This window comes from Sapajus apella, unplaced genomic scaffold (genome assembly GCF_009761245.1).
Source record: "Sapajus apella isolate SASKATOON/1434 unplaced genomic scaffold, GSC_monkey_1.0 scaffold2, whole genome shotgun sequence".
Taxonomy (NCBI): domain Eukaryota; kingdom Metazoa; phylum Chordata; class Mammalia; order Primates; family Cebidae; genus Sapajus; species Sapajus apella.
Window position 1 is genome coordinate 41,838,837 of NW_022436942.1, and position 19,404 is coordinate 41,858,240.

At 32.8% G+C, this 19,404-nt stretch overlaps 1 protein-coding gene across 7 annotated transcripts in view; it reads left to right on the top strand.

The window, feature by feature from the left end:
• TMTC2 (transmembrane O-mannosyltransferase targeting cadherins 2) overlaps positions 1-19,404 on the top strand; it is a 444,929-nt gene that overhangs the window by 281,737 nt on the left and 143,788 nt on the right. For all 7 annotated transcript variants that reach the window (XR_004274687.1, XM_032296952.1, XM_032296962.1 and 4 more), the window contains one exon: positions 137-215. Coding sequence is in view for 6 of the 7 variants with exons in the window: in XM_032296952.1 (XP_032152843.1) it covers positions 137-215 (79 nt within the window). In the remaining variant the exon portion in view is untranslated. The remainder of the gene's footprint in view (positions 1-136; positions 216-19,404) is intronic.

Here is a 19,404-nt window from a genome sequence, read left to right on the forward strand (position 1 = left end):
AGGACAGCTCAATTATTTTCCTCTATGGAAACAACAGTGGATGGTTTTAACTTTGGAAGAATGTCATTATCTTATTTATAGTGAAGATCCCTGCACATTAGTGATGATTTATCTCTTTTTTTGTTTTATAAATTAGGAGGCCCTTAGTGTATACAAGGAAGCAATTCAGAAAATGCCAAGGCAGTTTGCCCCACAGAGCTTGTACAACATGATGGGTAAGTAAAACATCAGTATTTTAAATTGCTATTTCAAAGACTTGTAGTGGAATTCTAATAAATCATATTAATCCTCACAAAGAAACGTTCACAATCTGGCATCATACTCAAATTCTGACACAGCGTATTTATTCTGACATGACAAATAAATGCATTAATGCAGCAATTCCCAACACATTGGTCATATCCCAGAATTATTGCAAGGGACTCTCAAAATTATCTGGGTATTGAATATTAGCTAGACCCTAGAGATTGTAAAAATAATCTACATAAGTGTAATTTTTCAATAATTGTTAGTGATGAATCAAGTCTACATTAATTTTAGTAGGTTTATCAAATTCATAATTTCTATCATATTATTTTCTTAATCAGAAGATTCCCAAAACTAAACATGCTATGACAGAGAGATTAATGAACTTTGATGCTTGTAAAATAAGATAAATGAGCCAAATGTGTGGGCTTCATTGACGAGCACTTGGATTTCAGTAGAACTTTTCAGAGTAATATGTTAGAGTAAAAACAAGATTATATAGACTATTAATGTGCTACAACAGTTATTCTATGTTTTATGTTGAATGATTAGCTTAATTCTCATTAATCAGAAATTATATAAATCTGGGGCATGGATTTTTCTAGGTATAAGAGGTGAAGAATGAGAAATTATAATAAAATATCCTACCTATCATCTGTGATTGATCCCTGCCTGCCGTGTAGTAAATTGTTGCCACCGCTGTTTGATCATGGTTATGACTGCAAACTACATATTCAGCATACCACACTTGGAAAAAGATCCCTAAAGTAAGGTAGCCTAATGATTGATTAATATTGCTGCTTGGAGATAATAAAGAGAAGAGAAGCGTTTACTTTTGTCCTCAAATCAAATATTTCTTTTTTTCCAAGCACAAAATGCAAACTCAGATTTTCCCTTTTCATTAGACCTGCTTAAGTTGTTTAATATTTCTAGGCCTCTCTCATACATAGAAAAATAAATGAGATTAGACTAAATAATCTCCAGGATTATTGTACACTTCTACATTCTATGATTGGAGGAATTTAATAGTAGCTATGTCTTGAGCACAGAAAAAAAATCCCAAGCTCTCCCAAACTACAAAATACATACTTGGCAAGAGCACTCATGTTCTCTTTTTTCCAAAGGACGGAAAATTTAGAAATAGTTTAGAGATAGAACGGAACACTTGTACATAAACAGAAAAACAAAATTATTTGGAAGAGGTTAAAATATTTATTCCATGTCTGTGGGAATCTCACCCCCAATTTACCTGTGCAGCAGTAGAGTGATTTAATGTCATATTAAAAAGCACACTGGAGTGTTTTTTTAATTGTCATTTTTTTCCTCTTTGGTATAATTACTAAAAGGTAAAATTTAGTTTCATTAACTATATTCTTGCCATTACATTTTTATAAATTAAAACAATGCATTTCACTATCCAGCATTTCACCATCAATCTGTCTATACAAATGAAATATACATGTCCATAAAGCATGTGCTTAGGATATGTAGATTAATGAATTGAATTAACTTTTTTACTTTAATGGTAGATGTTTTTGCATTAAAATAAATACTGAAAGAATTGCTTTCTCTAGCTTTGATTTTAGCTTATTATTTTATTCTTAATTCTAGTGCTTGCAAGGCCTTATTCCTAGTTTTCCTCCGTTATCAAATAAGACATCTTTCTTTAAATTAGGATAGGCCTCTAAGATTCTTGGCAACAGCCTGTACGTAGTATATTTTTTGTTGTTGTTGTTGTTAATTGGAAGTGGTGATGTTCACCAGAGTTAGCTATTTCAAACATTCATTCAATTATTTTATGCTAATAAATTTGAAAATTCAGCCAGCGCCTTGGGATCTTGTCTCTCATATGGTTACACAGATGTTCAGCTCACGTAGGCAGCAAAAGATAAGTGTATCCCTGGGGGTTATTGCTTAATCTTTTGTCTTATTTTCCATTAGAGAAGGAGATGGTTGCTTTGTCCAGACTCTGAAAAGCACCCTCACAATTTTCAAAGGGAAGTTCTTAATATTTAACATCCCTGATTTTTTCTATGATTATGGTGCCTGCCTTCTATTTAATTTTATGTCAAGGTCTGTTAGCCGATCAGGTTTTATAGTTTCAGTTGTTCAGGAAACTATAATTTTCTCAGAGAGTGAATTCACCTCCTAATCAAAATGGGTTAAATCCCCCAAGTGTTTGCTTTGACTCCTAATACATTTTGATTAGCCTCCATTTGACGAGAAAAAAAAATGACCCAGGAGATAAGCTGCCCTATCAGTTCATCAGTTTCATTAGTCTGTCAGCATGTGCTGATTATCCTATCAAGTTTATCAACAGCCTTGAATGTGTTTTCTAATTCACACATTTACATATTATTAGTGCCCTTTAGGGATCAGTGATGGATTATAATGTCTGGCTAGATTTAGCCTGTAAGTGTTCATTTTTCTCATGTCTCATTTATTTACCCCTTCACAACCACTACCCCCAAGCACTTCTGTGTAGATATACAAGCATTATGGGGTTTCTCGTCCTATTTTTTTTTCTTTTCTTTGGAGGTTAAGAGAAATAAAGGAGTGCATGTGAAAAAATACAATAATATTTTAATGTGATTATTAGTGTAATACTAAATCCACTGCAATTGCTTTTGTTAGAAAATGCTCTAGTCCTTTGAATTTAATCTCCCCTTGAACAATTTTATGAAAAACATGTTACATACTGTATGCTACATGCCAGTTGACTTATTCTGAATGCCAAATGAATGTGTTTTTCCTATTTGTGTATTAATAGAAAATAACAAGTTTGATTAATTTCCCAACTTAAATTTTCCATATTTTAAAACTATTAATTTAATTTTATTGTGGCAGTTTGTAAGTGAATTTTTTAAAGTGTTTAAAAACCTATTTTCATTTATCCTTTTCAATTTCATAGGAACAAGTGTTTAAGTAACAATAATTGAGAAGTACCTTCCCATCCTGAATTAGGTGAATTACAAACACACATTAAAAACATAAACAGATAATAAATACTTTATATTTTATAAAGTATATTTATAAATATTTTATAAACAAAAGCTAGAAATTTACTTAGATGCTTATAATTAGGAAGATGTGAGAATACATGAAATATTAGGAGACCAAATCACAAAATGTGTGTTAAATTGCCCCTAACCAGTTGTTTGACTTAATACTGTGGACCTCATTTCCTGTTGAGAAAACAGGTTAGATTAAATTGAGATTCACTCTAAGGTAGTTGCTGAAATCAGATAGCCTGGGTTCAAATGACAACTTTGACACTTTCTCCCTGAGCATCCTTGGGCAAATTACTTAACAGAAGCCTCAGTTTTCCTTTCATACAATTATTGTAATAGTAGTATCAGTTTGAGGATTGATTAAAATGATAAATTTGAAAAGGTAAAACATATTGGTCCACTGCCTAATGTAATTAAGTGTTTTATAATAGGACACTCCATTGTAATTTTCATTTCCGTAGGCTTTTAAACTCCAAAAGTTGATTGTATTCTCTGTCACTTTTTTTTGTATTTAGCAATGTAAACATGACTACTTCATAGGTAAGATTTTTGTCATCAGTGTGCCTTGTGGTCACCACACTCCAGTAGAGATTCTGTTTAGTTCTATCCTATTTGGAATTGATATATTTTTTTCTCCAGGCTGACTTCCCTTTTTCTTTCAGTAACTACAGTCAAAATCCTTCTCTTACCATTAGCTATATTAACCAAAATTAAAACAGTATATTTCTTTATTGCCAGTTAACTTGGTTTCATTAATAGAGTGCTTCCTCCAGATTAAAATTCTCATATGTAGGCTAGAGTTTTTTTTCTTTTTCTGTCATGATGTATTTTTCATCTAGACCTAACCAAAATTATTCTTCATTCTATCGCTCAGAGGCACTTATTAGATCTCAATTTCTCTTTTCTTCTGAAGTTATAGATGTATTTAGAATCAAGAATGTTAAAGATAGAAGACTCACATCTTAAAAGCCCTGATAAAATAATCTCTTTTATTTTTTTAAGATAAAAATTAACACCTCCATCATTTTATGAAGTTCAGATTTACAATTTGTATTAGAACTAGGACTATAGTTTCTTGACATAAATTCAAATGCTTTTTCTGCTTAGTCCTTCTGTGTTACCAAAACTATTACATTTTTTTACTATGTCAAAATAGTTTTCCTTTCCACTTACAAATTAACAAAAATTAAATAAAGAATAAAACACCTGCAAAATACATTAGGCATACCGAATATTAAAAAAAAATTATTGCGGGATAATTTCTCAACACGCTCAGTTTTTCTCTTCTTTCTCTATAATTGTTTATTTCTCTTATTATCTCTACTTAAGTATTACTTTTGAATAATCCTAAGGGATTATAGGAAACTAAATTAGGCTGCAATGTCCAATTATTTTTATCTGTTTGAGCTCTTCCAATCCCAGAGGTCGTTTTAAACCTATTTACTGTTTAAAATAAAATGACTTGGCTTTCTCAATGCAAAGTAATTGTTGGTTTTAATTATACAAGCAATTTGTGTCATTTCATCTTGGTAATATATCTTGAGAACAAAAGTGCATAATGTATTATGTGGAGTGAGAGAGAACCTAGGGTAACTGTCTTGTCATTTCAGTCTATAATAACTGTTTAGAATAACCTCTGTATGCAAAAAATAAAGTTAAGTCACAAGTGCTGGGATGGCAGAGAGGGAGCAGACATATGAAATGTAAATAGTTGATATAGTTCTTGCTCTCAAAGAACTTCCTGGGAGAGTTCATGGTTGGCCCAGAGCTCTCTAGGGCCTCTCTGTAATAAGTAAATGCCTATAAACAAAATGGAATACTATTGCTCTAACCTTGAAAATATTTTGTCTGTAGACTCTACCGTGTTGACTAAAGAAAACCAACAAGAGAAACTCAAGCTTTTTAATTTCGAATGTGATGCTAGTATCACAATTCACACATATTCATAATTTCCTGTTCTCTAAAATGTGTGTTTATGATGGGCAATGTGCATTTATCTTAGGGAGAGATTCTTTTTTTCCAGGAGAAATGTGTGATAATTGCCCATTGCTTTTTATGATCTTATTTGCCTTCATTTTCATCATACTGTTCTGATTCTCTTATGTTAATCTCTTGTTTTATATATCCCTTTTAGTTTTTATTCCCAGCTCAGTATTGGGAAATATATTTTCCTCCACCAGCCTTCAGGTAATAAGGCTTTTACTTAAATAGATTAGAAATCGAAAAAATGTTTTCTCCCCGTATCTTCAATAAGAAGGAAGAACATTTTGATTTAATTTTCAGCTCTTTACAACAGCTCTTTAATTATGAGGTATTTTTTCAATTTTATTTGTCCATTCACAGGGAATGAGGAAGAAAAACAATAGGAAATAAAAAATGAATTTATTAGGGCAATTTTTAATGTAAAATCTTGCATGGATTTCAGAATTGTATTTTTGAGAAAGAAACTTGTGGTATGAACGAGTTAAGTGTCACAAATAGCAACAAGTGATCTTTAGGTTTTTAAATTGTTTTTTAGGTGAGAAGAACTGACAAATCCACCTTCTGAAAACAAAATGCAAACATTCTCGCTCTTAAATGCAAATTCTGCTTTAGGTCTGTACATTATGTGCTGAGTTCAGCCTGCAGAAGGAGTATAAAAGAAGTCTGTTTCTTTCTCAGCCTTCTGTGTGGCTTGTGCTTAACCAAATCATTTAATTTTTTTTGGATTCTTCTGTGTTTGTATGTGTGTGTGTGTTTACCTCACCTTGTTTCAGAATATATTTAAAGTGGGGATATTCAGAGTAAACTTTTGACATGATGGTTTACATGCTAAACGTTTCCTCCTGTGCTTAGTTGTTCTTAAGTGGATTGCTCAAGGCATTTAGTGTGCTGACTATGAAAGAGATGGTTTTTAACTGTGTGAGATTTGAACTTTCACATCTTTCAAGTGTGGAAGCATTAACACTCCAGTAGTGTTAAGCTTTTTATACCACCTGCTTCCCCTGTTTTGAGTTCTGTTGATTTTCCTATGATTGCTTCCATTGGCACTCTTGAAAATCAATGAGGCAATCCTACAAATATGAATATGACCATATAACTGGATTAGTCATTAACCTATGAAATCCAAAAAGAACATGAACTTCTAAATTTTTAAGATAACTCTCTTTATTTCATTTCGTTTTTCCATTTTCAGAAAGTATACAACCAGGAGACCAATGCCGGTTTTTCAGAGTTTGACAGTCTGGAAAGGCAAAATATAGATTTGAGAGATTTTAGAAGTATACTTTGAAGATTATATGTCAACAAGATAAGAAAATCATCAATGTTTGGCTGTGTATCAAAAATAATGATATATAAAATTTATGAGCAGAAAAATAAAATTTTTTCTCCTAAAAGTTTATTTCTCATTTAAAAAATAGCAGTTTTTTTAAAAAATTTATTTTTCTGCCTTTTACACTTGATATAAACTCTACATTATGTACTACCATTACAGATGTTAATTTGCTAGACATTAGTCTGTACACTACAAAGGCCAGCATCCAGTTCAGCTGCATTACGTAGGTAATATATTTTGTTTAAAGTTTCAATTAAACCTAGGGCCAGAAGATATATAGCCCCTATGGGGAGTTTGAACACTTTAATGCCAATAGTAGGATTGCCTAAGGATCATGTGTAGGTCTAAATGTCGCTTGCTTTCCTGGAAATATGATATGAGACAGTTGATTATATTTCATTGCTGTTAAAACCGCAAGAGCCCACCTGTTACATTAATCCATCCTCCTGCCAGTTTTGTGGTGAAGAAAAAGATCGAAGCTTAAAACCTTTGTATTTAAATTGAATTATAAGGGAATGAATATACTCAAATTAATACCTAATTATATCCTTCTTATTCTCTGATTCTCAAATAGTTTTAGTATGTTCTGCTCAAAAAAATTTGTTTTCAGCCTGTGCATGGTGGCTCATGCCTGTAATCCCAGCACCTTGGGAGCCCAAGGTGAGAGGATTTCTTGAGCCCAGGAGTTCGAGACTAGCCTGGCCAACATGGTGAGAATCCATCTCTACACAACCACACCCAAGATATACACACCTGTTTTCTGAGACTTTAATAGAAATAAATGAAAAAAGTATGTATTGTAATCTTTAATTGGGGCAATACATGTGGAGTAAAGCTTTCACTCAGTAGTAAATACAGGTTGGATTTTAATTTAGAAAATTGAGGTAATTTTATGTTACACCTGAGAAAGTCATTAACTGGATTTCAAAATCTAACATTCTAAAAGATGCTGACAGTGACGTCAGTAAGATGAAATAGACATAGTCATGTGGAAGAAGATAATTTTGTGTGAAGGATACAATCTTGAAAATCAATGTCAAGGACATGAGAAGTTATTCTTGTACATCTTTAGAATAGGCAACTGTAGGAGTAGAAAGGTGTGATAACTTTCCTCAGTCATCATAAAGGTCATGGCCAAGACTCCTATAACAAGACAGGTTAACTTGACAAAAGCATAACAAATTTATTTAATCAGAGTTTTACATGACAGAGGAGCCTTCAGAAATGAAGATCAAAGACCTAGAGTAAACCATCTATTTCATGCATAGGTTTGACGAAGCATGGACAGCCTTATAGAAATGTGATTGGACAAAAGGGTGTGATCTAGTGGTAATAGACTGAGTGGGGAACCCCAGCAAGACCTGTCTGTTCAGATTTTTCTTGGCCTTTCTGTGTAGCATTCTTTCCCTCAAGGTATGGGGCAGCACCCCTTTGGAATGAGGGTCTTCATTCCAAAGGGAGAGGGGAGAGGGAAGAAGTGATCTTTCTACGTTTTATGCCCTGCTGTGGGGGAGAAGAGTTCTAATTTTTGTGATTCACTTTGGGGAAGAGTATCTATGACTGGTATCCATGACTTGTTTCAATGGAGACAGAGAACTGGGAGACAGGAGGACAGGAGAAGTTCAGAAGACTTTGTTTCCTTGATAGATATTAGAAGGCTTTGTCTACCTAGTGTCTTTTAGTTCAAAGCATTTCGCATGCAAAGGTGCCGTACTTTGGGGTATTGTGTTCAGAACCTTAACATGTGAAATGTAAATTAAGTTTAAAATTAAATACATTACTAATTGTATGTATTTTGCTGTGTAGTCAAGTCTGATTTTCCTAAAAGTAAGGGAAAGTTGTTTTCTATATAAAAACCTCATTTAACTCTTCCACTGAGCTGTCATTTAGTTTTAATTTTATCTACGCTGATAGAACCCATCACCATATTCACTTGATCTTAGCCAAAAGGCTGAGAAGCAATAACTGCTGCCATATTCAAATTAAATAAAGAATGAAAATAGAACATGCAGAGTTTTATTCCAGAATGCATCATTTTTGCCAACATGTTAATTATGGGAATGGGATTTTTGTGGAATATTATAGAATCTTATCCTCAAGTATTCATTAAAAGTTGGATGAATTTTTCAATATGTGGTATGCCTTAGTAATTAACATTAATATGACAATTTATAATATAAATTATTTATTGTCTATTATGGGGATATATTGCTTGACTCAGGAATACACATGAAATATATTCCTAAAAAGATCTGTGTTGAGTTGAAAAGCCTTGCATTATACTCTTTTTGACTCAGGACAGTGCTTTTTCATTTATTGTTTTCCTGTAATTATTCAACTCCTGTTTCTCTGAACACTATTTGCATTAATTCTTTCCAGTCTAGTATAGTATTAACTCATTTTTTCCACTTTCTCTGGTATAAAACTTTCTTTGTTAAAAAATAATGATGCAATTTAGCACTTCTTTGCATGTTTCTAGTTTTCACTAATTATCTCAGTTTTATTTAGCTGTTTTATTTACTCCATTTTAATTCTCCTGAAGTCAGTATTATATTTTTGGGGAAAAGATCCTCACCTCTCCCAGCATACCAATGAAGATGCGCACACACACAATCTCACGCTGTACTATTTGAAAATTCTGAGCACTTAATAGAATTGGCTTTGACATTTGTGGATTGATTATTCTAGTGATTTTATCTCTTTGAAAATATAAAGGAGATTGATTAGCTGAGAGAACTTCAGGATCCGTAGTTGCAAAGAGAGAAATATTTATACAGGCTTCTGGCTTTTATTCAAGTTAAAGTTTGATGGAACATCAGATGTTTCCTGTATATGACCTTATAATAGAAATTAGGAACTTTTTAAACTTTCACTGAAGTTTAACCTACTTCTTAACAATCAGTGTTATTCCTTAATGAAACACATATTTTTTTTCCCTGTATTTCCTGTGTTTGCTTTAAAACTACACTTTCAGACTTCAGGAGTTTCCCCTTAAGTTTAATGTTATAGGACTTGAAGAGTTGTATATTGAACCTTTTTATAACATTTCTCAAATTAAGACTTGGATAATATTACATTTTACTTTCAATACTATCATAAATTAAAGGATTTCCAATCAGAAGCAATTTATCTGGGGCAACTTGTGTTATTTTTATAAGAATAAGATGACAATATTAGGATGGAGATATAAAAGTCACAAAATTTGACTTCTAAAAGTTTTAGCAAGTTTGTGGCATAAATACACTTTTAAAAGGCAGATTGTAATGTTTCTTGTGTTTCTAATGCTTCTAAACACTGTGAAGTAAAAATGATCATTCAGATTACAACAAGTTAACTCTTAATATAATCACCCTTATGTCATATGACTCCATCAGACTGCAGGTTCTGGAAAAAGGAATTATTTGGAAATTTCTCTTTAAGGACATACTTAGTAAAAATGTAACATCTAAATTAAAGTAGATACATAATATGATCAATTATCTGTCAGTTATTATCGAGGACTCTCTGGAGCCAATGCTTTCTAGACTTAGGTTGGAAGACAGAAAAACATGTAAAAGATTCTGTGTCCGGTTCCATGCATCTCATAGTCTAGTTTTGTAGCAGAAGGATTATAATTGCTTATGTAGGTTTCATAAGTACATACAAAGTGGGAGAGGGAGTTTGAATAAATCAAGAACTGAATACTATTCTTGAATGGGGAAACTCAATTTTGTAAAAATCCTCTTTTTCTGAAATTTACAGATTTTAATTTAATAACAATAAACATTCTAAAAAGAATTTTATCAAAAACTTGACAAAATGATTATAAAACAGTAAAATATAGCCAAGATGCTCTAAAGAAGAATAAAGGGCAAGACTTATTCTGCTAGATACCCAAATAGTAGATGACATGATTAGAGCAATATTGTACCCATATAAGAAAAGAAAACCAGAACAATAGGACAAAGTGGAGACCCTAGAAATAATAATAAACTATTTAAGGTTGTAGTAGATAATGAACGTAGAACTAAATATTGTCAGGGAAGGAGGAAATTTTTATAATGGTTGATCTAGACAACTGAGTAAATGTTTGGAAAAGAATAAAATCAGATACTTGTCTCATGCCACATAGCAAAGTATATTACAAATGGAATGCTCAGTTAATTTTAATAATGAAACTATATAATTAGAAAAGGATACATATCTTCATGATATAGAGAATAATGTTTTGTGTATAAAAGATCATTTAATAATATTTTATATAAAAGATAGCTCCGAGAATGCTCCTGCTATACATTTATACTGAAGTTGTAATAAGAGATGTGCTTTTAAAAGATAATTAAAAAACACTATGATAATTGTGGAAGTGCAGTGCTTACATAAAATGTTGGGAGGGGAATTTGAGTAAACAACAAACTGAATACTGATTTTGAATGAGAAAACTGAATTTTGGGAAAATTGGCATAGTTTTATTTAAAGTAACAAAATACTGGAAGGAACCTAGATGCTTAACACTAGAAAAAATATTTTGTTCTATAATTGATTTTTCAATATGTAAGTCAAATTCTTGGAAAACACATCAAAATTTGCCAGTGGCTATCTATGGGTGCTAGAATTCTCTCAATCTTATAAAATTATGATCTTTTAGACATTCTTCAGTGAACAGGTATAATGTTTATGATTAGAAAACAGATTTATAACTATTAAAATGAAGAACCAAGACTTGATCTAGCTGCAGTCAATCTTGAATAGATCAACTAGAAATTATGAATGAGACAGAATATTTTAAACCAACTAGGATATTTCTACCTCTTTAGAAAATGAATAAATATAAATATCTGAGCACTGGTGAACCTAAAAATAATTATCCACTTTGGGAATTATGGAGTTATTTATTCTTAGCCTTATATGTTGTAAATGATAAAACTAAGGACCTGTGAAATCACTCATTTTTCTAAAACATACAGCTATTAGTGGCAAAATGAGAATTCGAAACCAAACCAAGCCATCTAAAATACTATTTTGGTATGTATGTTTAATTTCCATGTGTTTGTGTAGTTTTAAAAATTCCTCTTGTTATTATTTCTAGTTTTATTCCATTGTGATCAGAGAATATACTTGATATAATTTCAGGATTTTTTAGTTTATTAAGATGGCTTTGTGGCATAATATATGGTCTGTTCTTGAAAATGGTCCATGTGCTGAGGTGAAAAATGTGTTTTCTGCAGCCATTGCAAGAAATGTTCTGTAAATATCTATTAGATCCATTTGCTCTATAGTGCAAATTAATCCCAGTGTTTCTTTGTTGACTTTCTTTCTGGGTGATATGTCCAGTGCAGAAAAGTAGGTTTGAAGCTTCCAGCTATTACTGTATTGGGGTCTCTCTAGCTCTAATAATACTTGGTTTATATCTCTGGATTCTCCAGTGTTGGGTGCATATATATTTACAATTGTTATGTCCTCTCCCTGAATTGACACCTGTATCATTATATAATGACCCTCCTTGTCTCTTTTTATAGTTTTTGTCTTGATATCTACTTTGTCTGATGTAAGTATAGCTACCTCTGCTCTTTTTTGCTTTCAATTTGCATGGGATATCTTTTTCCATACTTTCATTTTCAGTCTATGTGTGTATTTATAGGTGAAGTGTGTTTCTTATACGCAAGAGATTGTTGTTGTTGTTGTTGTTGTTTTAATTCAGCCACTCTGTTTTTTTTGGACAATTTAGTCCATTTACATTCAATATTATTATTTATCAGTAAGGACTTACTCTTGCCATTTTGTTGGTTTCTGATTATTTTGTGGTCTTCTTTGTTTCCTTCCTTTTTTGTCTTCCTTTTAGTAAGGGTGATTTTCTCTGGTTGTATGTTTTAATTTCTTGCTTTTTATTTTTTGTGTATCTTTTGTATGATTTTAGTTTGAGGTTACAATGAAGCTTGCACATAATATTTTATAACCTATTATTTTAAACTGACAAAAGTTTAAAATAATAAGTTATAAATGAGAGCAAATATTTAACTGAGAGCAAAAAATTAACGAACAAGAAAACAGAAAACAAATAATAACTCTACACTTTAAATTTCATCCTGCTGGCTGGGCGTGGTGCCTCACACCTGTAATATCAGCACTTTGGGAGGCCGAGGCAGGCAGATCACCTAGGTTGGGAGTTCGAGACCAGCCTGACCAACATGGAGAAACGCTGACACAAAATTAGCGGGGCGTGGTGGTGCATGCCTGTAATCCCAGCTACTCAGGAGACTGAGGCAGGAAAATTGCTTGAATCCAGGAAATGGAGGTTGCGGTGAGCCGAGATTGCGCCATTGCACTCCAGCCTGGGCAATCAGAGCGAAACTCCATCTCAAAAAAAAGAAAAAAAAATATTCCTCCTGCTTTTTAACTTTTAATTCTTTCCGTTTATGTCTTATTATACTGTGTATGTCTTGAATAGTTGTTGTAGCTATTTGTTTTGATTGGTTCATCTTTCAGTCTTTCTACTCAAGACATGAGTAACTATGTACTACAATTGCAATTTTATAATATTCTGTGTTTTTCTGTATACTTACCACTACCAGTGAGTTTTGCACTTTCAAATGATTTCTTACAGCTTATAAGGATCCTTCTCTTTCAGATTGAAGGACTCCCTTTAGCATCTCTTATAGGACAAGTCTGTTATTGATTAAATCCTTCAGCTTTTGTTTGTCTGTGAAGGTCTATTTCTTCTTCATGTTTGAAGGGTATTTTCACTGGATTATACTATTCTAGGATATAAGGCTTTTTGTTTGTTTGTTTTTCCTTTAGCACTTTAAATATGTCATATCACTCCTGGCCTGTAAGTTTTCCACTGAAAAGTCTGCTGCCTCACATAGTAGAGCTCCATTGTACAGGTATTGATCGACTTACGACCTATACAACTTACGACCATTCGACTTTATGACCACAATCGCTAGCCACGACTGCTCTGCATCTGGCAGCGCAAACGTTGCCCAGCTGGGCATACGACAGTGCAGACCAGCTTCCAGCAGCACTATCATCTCCGCGTGCATATAGCCTACTCAACGTACGACCAAATCGTGTTACAACCAGTCTGTCGGCACCAATCGTGGTCGTAAGTCGAGGACTAGCTGTATGTTGTTTCTTTTCTCTTGCTACTTTTAGGTTCCTTTATTTATCCTTGACCTTTGGGAATTTGATTATGACATGCCTTAAAGTAGTCTTATTTGAGTTAAATTTGCTTGATGTTCTATAACCATCTCATTATTTTGGTATGTAATTTATAACTCGGTGCTGGATCATAGTTACAAATAATTTCAATAAGTAGATAAACCAAGTTTATCAATTAATTAATTAAAATGTACTTATTTCATTTAAAATTATGTTTCAAAATTAGTTCCTAAGGAACAAATTAAAAGTCACCTGTAAAAGGGAACTAATCATAGCAAACCGGAAAATTGCTAAAAAGTGCTCATTAAAAGAAAAATGACCAGCACATAAAAAATCATTATAAAAACCATCAAAGTAAATCTAATATATTAGAAGGAAAATAAGCATTACTTTAAAGTAGAACGAATACCTTAGCAACCAGCTAAGATCTCAGACTCCTTGGAGAGCCTAGAAATTTGGTAGATTAAGATAGAATGCCTGCTTTTCCAGCAGAGCATTCTAAAATTAGCCATACTGGCAATGAGATGCTTTCACTGTATTAGGGGCTAGAAGCCTGCTAGAAATCAGCTGGGACCATTTTATAAGTGTCCCTGTTCTGTAGAGACTAGGGAAAAATATAATTTGTGTGAGTCCTTTAGAAAAATAGGCTTTTTCCCCCATGAGCTTGCCTGGCAGCTTTTTAATAAAGGAAGTTCTAAAATTTGTGTAATTTTAAAAATTATAGTTGGTGTGTGCAATTTGTTGTTGTCTCCGTGTCAGTCACATATGCGTCACTCTATCAGTGTCATAATTTTGCTCACAGCGACTTACTGTTGAGGTATCATTCACTTAATAGTTTTCTTCATCCAGAAGCACAATGTCTATGTTATCACAGATCAAATCAAATTCATACATACCACATTTTTCAAAAGGTTTTTGTATCGTTTGTACCTACAAGCAAACTTAGGGAAACACCAGTAAATTTATTTCTTTGTCACTAGATTGTAAGTAGGAACAGATGATATCTACTTAACCTTTATGTTTGTCATCATATGCTTTGTTCATATTGGTTAACCAGCATTGATGTGCAAGATATGTGATCAAGTGTTTTTTAAAAAGGCATTTGACAATTACAATTGGGGTTGAGGAAGGGATAATTACTTTTCATATGAGTGGTCAAATAAGTTTCTTTAAAAATTAGGAAATCTATACTGAGACTTAATAATCATTCCTACTACATGCTTTATTTTTATCTGCAAGAAGGAGCTGTCCAGTAATTTGAAACATAAGAATCAGTGAGATCTGGCTATTACATCATCAACAACCCAACATTCTTTCATTGAGTTAGCCTTTGCCTGGGTTATTTAGACCTGGGGCTTTTTAGGGAGAGAGTGACATTATTTTTTCTACATCTGAAACTGGTTTATGTCTGCCTGAAGCCAGCCTGGAGACATCCAAATTCCTTTTGTCTGTGAGTGAATTGGAAATAAATCTGGGTGATGAACCTGATCACTCTATCATCCCACAGCAAATCTTCTCATTCTTATCAAAGTACCTTTATTATGTCATTTCTTACAGAATGAGAAGGGAAAATAGTCATTATTACTTCTTTCCTCCTGGGCACCATAAACATTTTTTTCTATTATTGTAAGTTAAGAAAAATTACAGTACCAGAGAACATGACTTAACCTTTATCCCCTGCCCTATTCCTGACCAAGTGTCTTAGTTTCCTTCCTTATTGAATTTATTGAACTTTCTTTTCCTGTGGCCATTTCCTTTATGGAATTGTTATTATTTTAGCACTTTAACCAAGCTTGTAGGATTACATATATACCACTCTGTCCTAATCTAAATGTACTGATGGTACTTTTTGCAATTATCTTATTCCCTCTCTGAATACTTTTGATAGTATTTGTATAGAATGTATATTATAAAGAGCCAGAGAAAACTGTAATCAGAATCCTGATTTTGACATTTGCTTTTTTTTTTTTAATCTTGAGCGAGTTTGTTAAGTTCTCTGAAGCATAATTCATTTGCAAAATGAGACTGATAATAATTAAAGTGTAGGGATAATGTAAAGGTAAAAAATAATATATTTAAGATGTTAGTAGGTACTCAGCAAATAATAAATTTCATATGGTGGGTAGCTGATGCAATGGGAAAAAAATTATGGTTTTGAAGCCATTTAATCATTTTAGGATAGGATTATTAACTGTCCTTGTGCAAGCCACTGATCATTCCTGAGCCTTTGATCTTCATTCATAAAATGGGTATTCTAACCTCTATTGAGGATTAGAAATGAGAAATGTAAAGGTCTTTCCTTGCCAGTGCCAGGGATACAGCAAGGATTTGTTCTTATAGTGTTTGTTGCTTAAATCTTTATTGAATTACCTTTTTAGTGTATTTAAGTTATCCACTATCTTTTTTTTTTTTTTTTTTTAACATTTTAGGTTTTGCATCTTGATTTTATTACCACTTTTATAGACCTTTTTTTAAGGTCTTTTTTTAAGGTTAGCCTTAGAACTAAAGTACGTCTTCTAGACTTAGAACTAACGTGTCACATATTTGCCTCTTACAAATTGAATTACATATGTGTAGAAAGCATTTTTAAAGGTCACTCATAGATTACCATTGCTCTTCCTTATTCTGTTAATTCAGTAGATAAGCCCAAGGCAAAGTGAAATAAATCTGCTGGCTGATGTATCACAAGCTAGAAAATAATTCTCTGGGAGTGAGAGACAGAGAGTATAATTCTCACCTGAGCTGGGGATTTGGAAAATTTATGATTATTCTCTTCTAGCTGGTAAAGGCAGTGTGTTAAGGTCAGCTAGTCCTGGGTTTAAATTGCGGTTTTACCGTGTTATATATTCATGATTTTGAGTGTATAATTTAGTCACACTTCTCAATTTTTTCCATCTGTAAAATCCTAATAGTGACATTCCTTGGTAGTCAATGAGATACGTTTACAAAGAAACTAATATAGAAATTGAAAAACTGTTTCAACTTGCTGACCTACTTTGACCAATTGGTAGTGGTTGAGTGGGGCAATGTGTTAAGGCCACTTAAGAGGCTAAGTGAGAAAAAAATTCTGCATGTCCAAATGTATGAAGTAGGAGGCGTAAGTGAACATGAGTCAGACATTTGTCACCTATAACTTGCCACTGTAATCCATGGTAAACACTCAATTATTATTGCCATAGTCATCATTGCTATTATTAAGACACAATGAATGGTTACATGAAGTTCTTCAAATTTGTAATAAGTGGTACCTGAGTAGGCTAGTTATTTATCAGTTTTCATATACTTGCCAAGATGTATGATATATTACATTACTTATTTGTAGCCCTTTACTATTTTCTATCTTGCAAGCTTTACAAATTAATAAGTTGCTTAGGAGTTCTTAAGAAAATGGACCAGTCATTAATTATTGAGCGAATTAATAATTTTTTTTTTTTTGAGATGGGGTTTCACTCTGTTGCCCAGGCTGGAGTGCAGTGGCACGATCTTAGCTCATTGCAAACTCTGCCTCCCGGGTTGAAGTAATTCCCAGCCTCAGCCTCCAGAGTAGCTGAGATTACAGGCGTGAGCCATGGTACCCTGCTAATTTTTGTATTTTTAGTAGAGACAGGGTTTTCATCATGTTGGCCAAGCTGCTCTTGAACTCCTCACCTCGTGATCGACCCACTTCAGCCTCCCAAAGTGCTGGGATTACAGGTGTGAGCCACCATACCCAGCTAATATTTTATTTTAAAATAGATTTTAATAGTGATAGATTCCTGACTTGGGAAAAAGCAAGTATACTTCCTGAAATAATTTCTAGATATTAGCAAAATAATAAAGATTTCTATTTCAAAAGTGCTCTGGAAATGGGGTTATCTCACACTCTTTTTCTGTACAGAAGACCTACTGTTATTATCCTAAGAATCAGTTAACTTTTTATGTGAAAAGTAGAAGCTATATTAAATACAATGGTTGTACAACTTTTTAAAACTGACTTATAAGCACTTGAAGAACCAAAGAGAATTTCAGGTTGATTCCATATGGAACCTGTAATTTAGGCCCATATTCCATCTGGCTTTATAATCCATTTAAGATATAAATATATGGATATGTTTTATCATACTTGCTTTACATTTTTCAATACTTCAGGGTTTGTTTATCTTTTCTGTTATATAAATCATATGGTATTGTTTCAGTATGAAGCGATTCACTTTTCCTAAGAAGTTATGATTTACTTTCTTTGGAAACCCTTGTTAGTTTAATATGGCAAGAAAAAGTGTGTCAGTGCTTATAGAGATATGAAAATAAAAACAAAATTATTACAGAAATGTAAGGAAATTTAAAAGAAATTCATTTCTAATCTGTCATTTTAACAATTGTAAGCATTTTTGTGTATTTTATTCCAATCTTCGATCTTTGCTTAGTATTTCTTTTGTCTTACCTTAGACATGTAATTTAACTTCACCAACTTCTTAAGTGCAGATATGTTTTAAACTTTGAGAGGAAAAAATCAAATATTTTCAACTATCATTTTTATGATAATGTAGTTTAAGTTCATTGAGCTAGAAACACAGATCTTTGTGAGTGGGTAAAAATGTATATTTTTGTGTATAGTATGTATTATTTGTCACCAATATTTTTTTACTATTCAGCAAAGCAAAGGACATTCAAAAGATCAAGGGACTCAAACGAATTCATTCATTTAGTCAAACATATTCCTATTTATAATACCATGGCAATATAAGGTGAATATAATTAAAACAAAGGGAGTGAGTTCTTCCTTTCAAGCAATAGAGGTACATCCAATGTGGGTAATTCATTTACAAAAAGCCTTTGATTACGCCTCTTTAAAAAAAAGCTTTCATGATTATGATTTCTTATTCTATAAAGTTCTGATGGGAAAATAACACAGGTTACCAGTATGCTGCTTGGTCTCAGAAACTGAGTAGTGTCTCTACATTTGCAGTGCTTAGTAAAACTACAATATTTAACTTAAATATATAAATTATCTTAAAATACAATTTTTGCATCACTTGGCTATTTTGTTCACCATATAAACATATAAGGGGAAGGGAAATGAAAATTCATAGGCAGCTGGTATACTTTTGACTTTATTTCCAGCTTTTTTCTCCTGCTTGGCTCTTAGGGCAATGCTGTTTGGTAGCTGAAACATACATTATTAGAGAGTAATGACTCTTGGTGAAAATACCTCAGGCTCATGTTGTATGTAGTGCTGGGCATGCTTGATAATTGTCATCTGTTTATTGAGTATTCCAAATGAAACTGGTAAATTTTGTTTACTTAATTATATTATTGATAATTAATAATTTTAACTATTTATTGAATTAACAAAAATAATTTCATCATTTTTTTAGACAGGGTCTCACTCTCTTCCCAGGTTGGAGTGCAGTAATGCAATTGGGGCTCGCCTTGATCTCTTCAGGCTCAGGTGATCCTCCCACCTCAGCCCCCCCAGTAACTGAGACTACAGGTGTACAACATCACACCTAGCTAATTTCTTGTGTTTTTTGTAGAGATGGGTTTCACCATGTTGCCCAGGCTGGCGTCTAACTCATAGACTCAAGCTATCCACCTGCCTTGGCCTCCCAAAGTGCTGGGATTACAGACATGAGCCATCTTGCCCTGCCTTTATTTACTTATCAACAATATAAAATTCAAATAGTTTCTAAAAAAAATTAGCAGCAGTGTTTA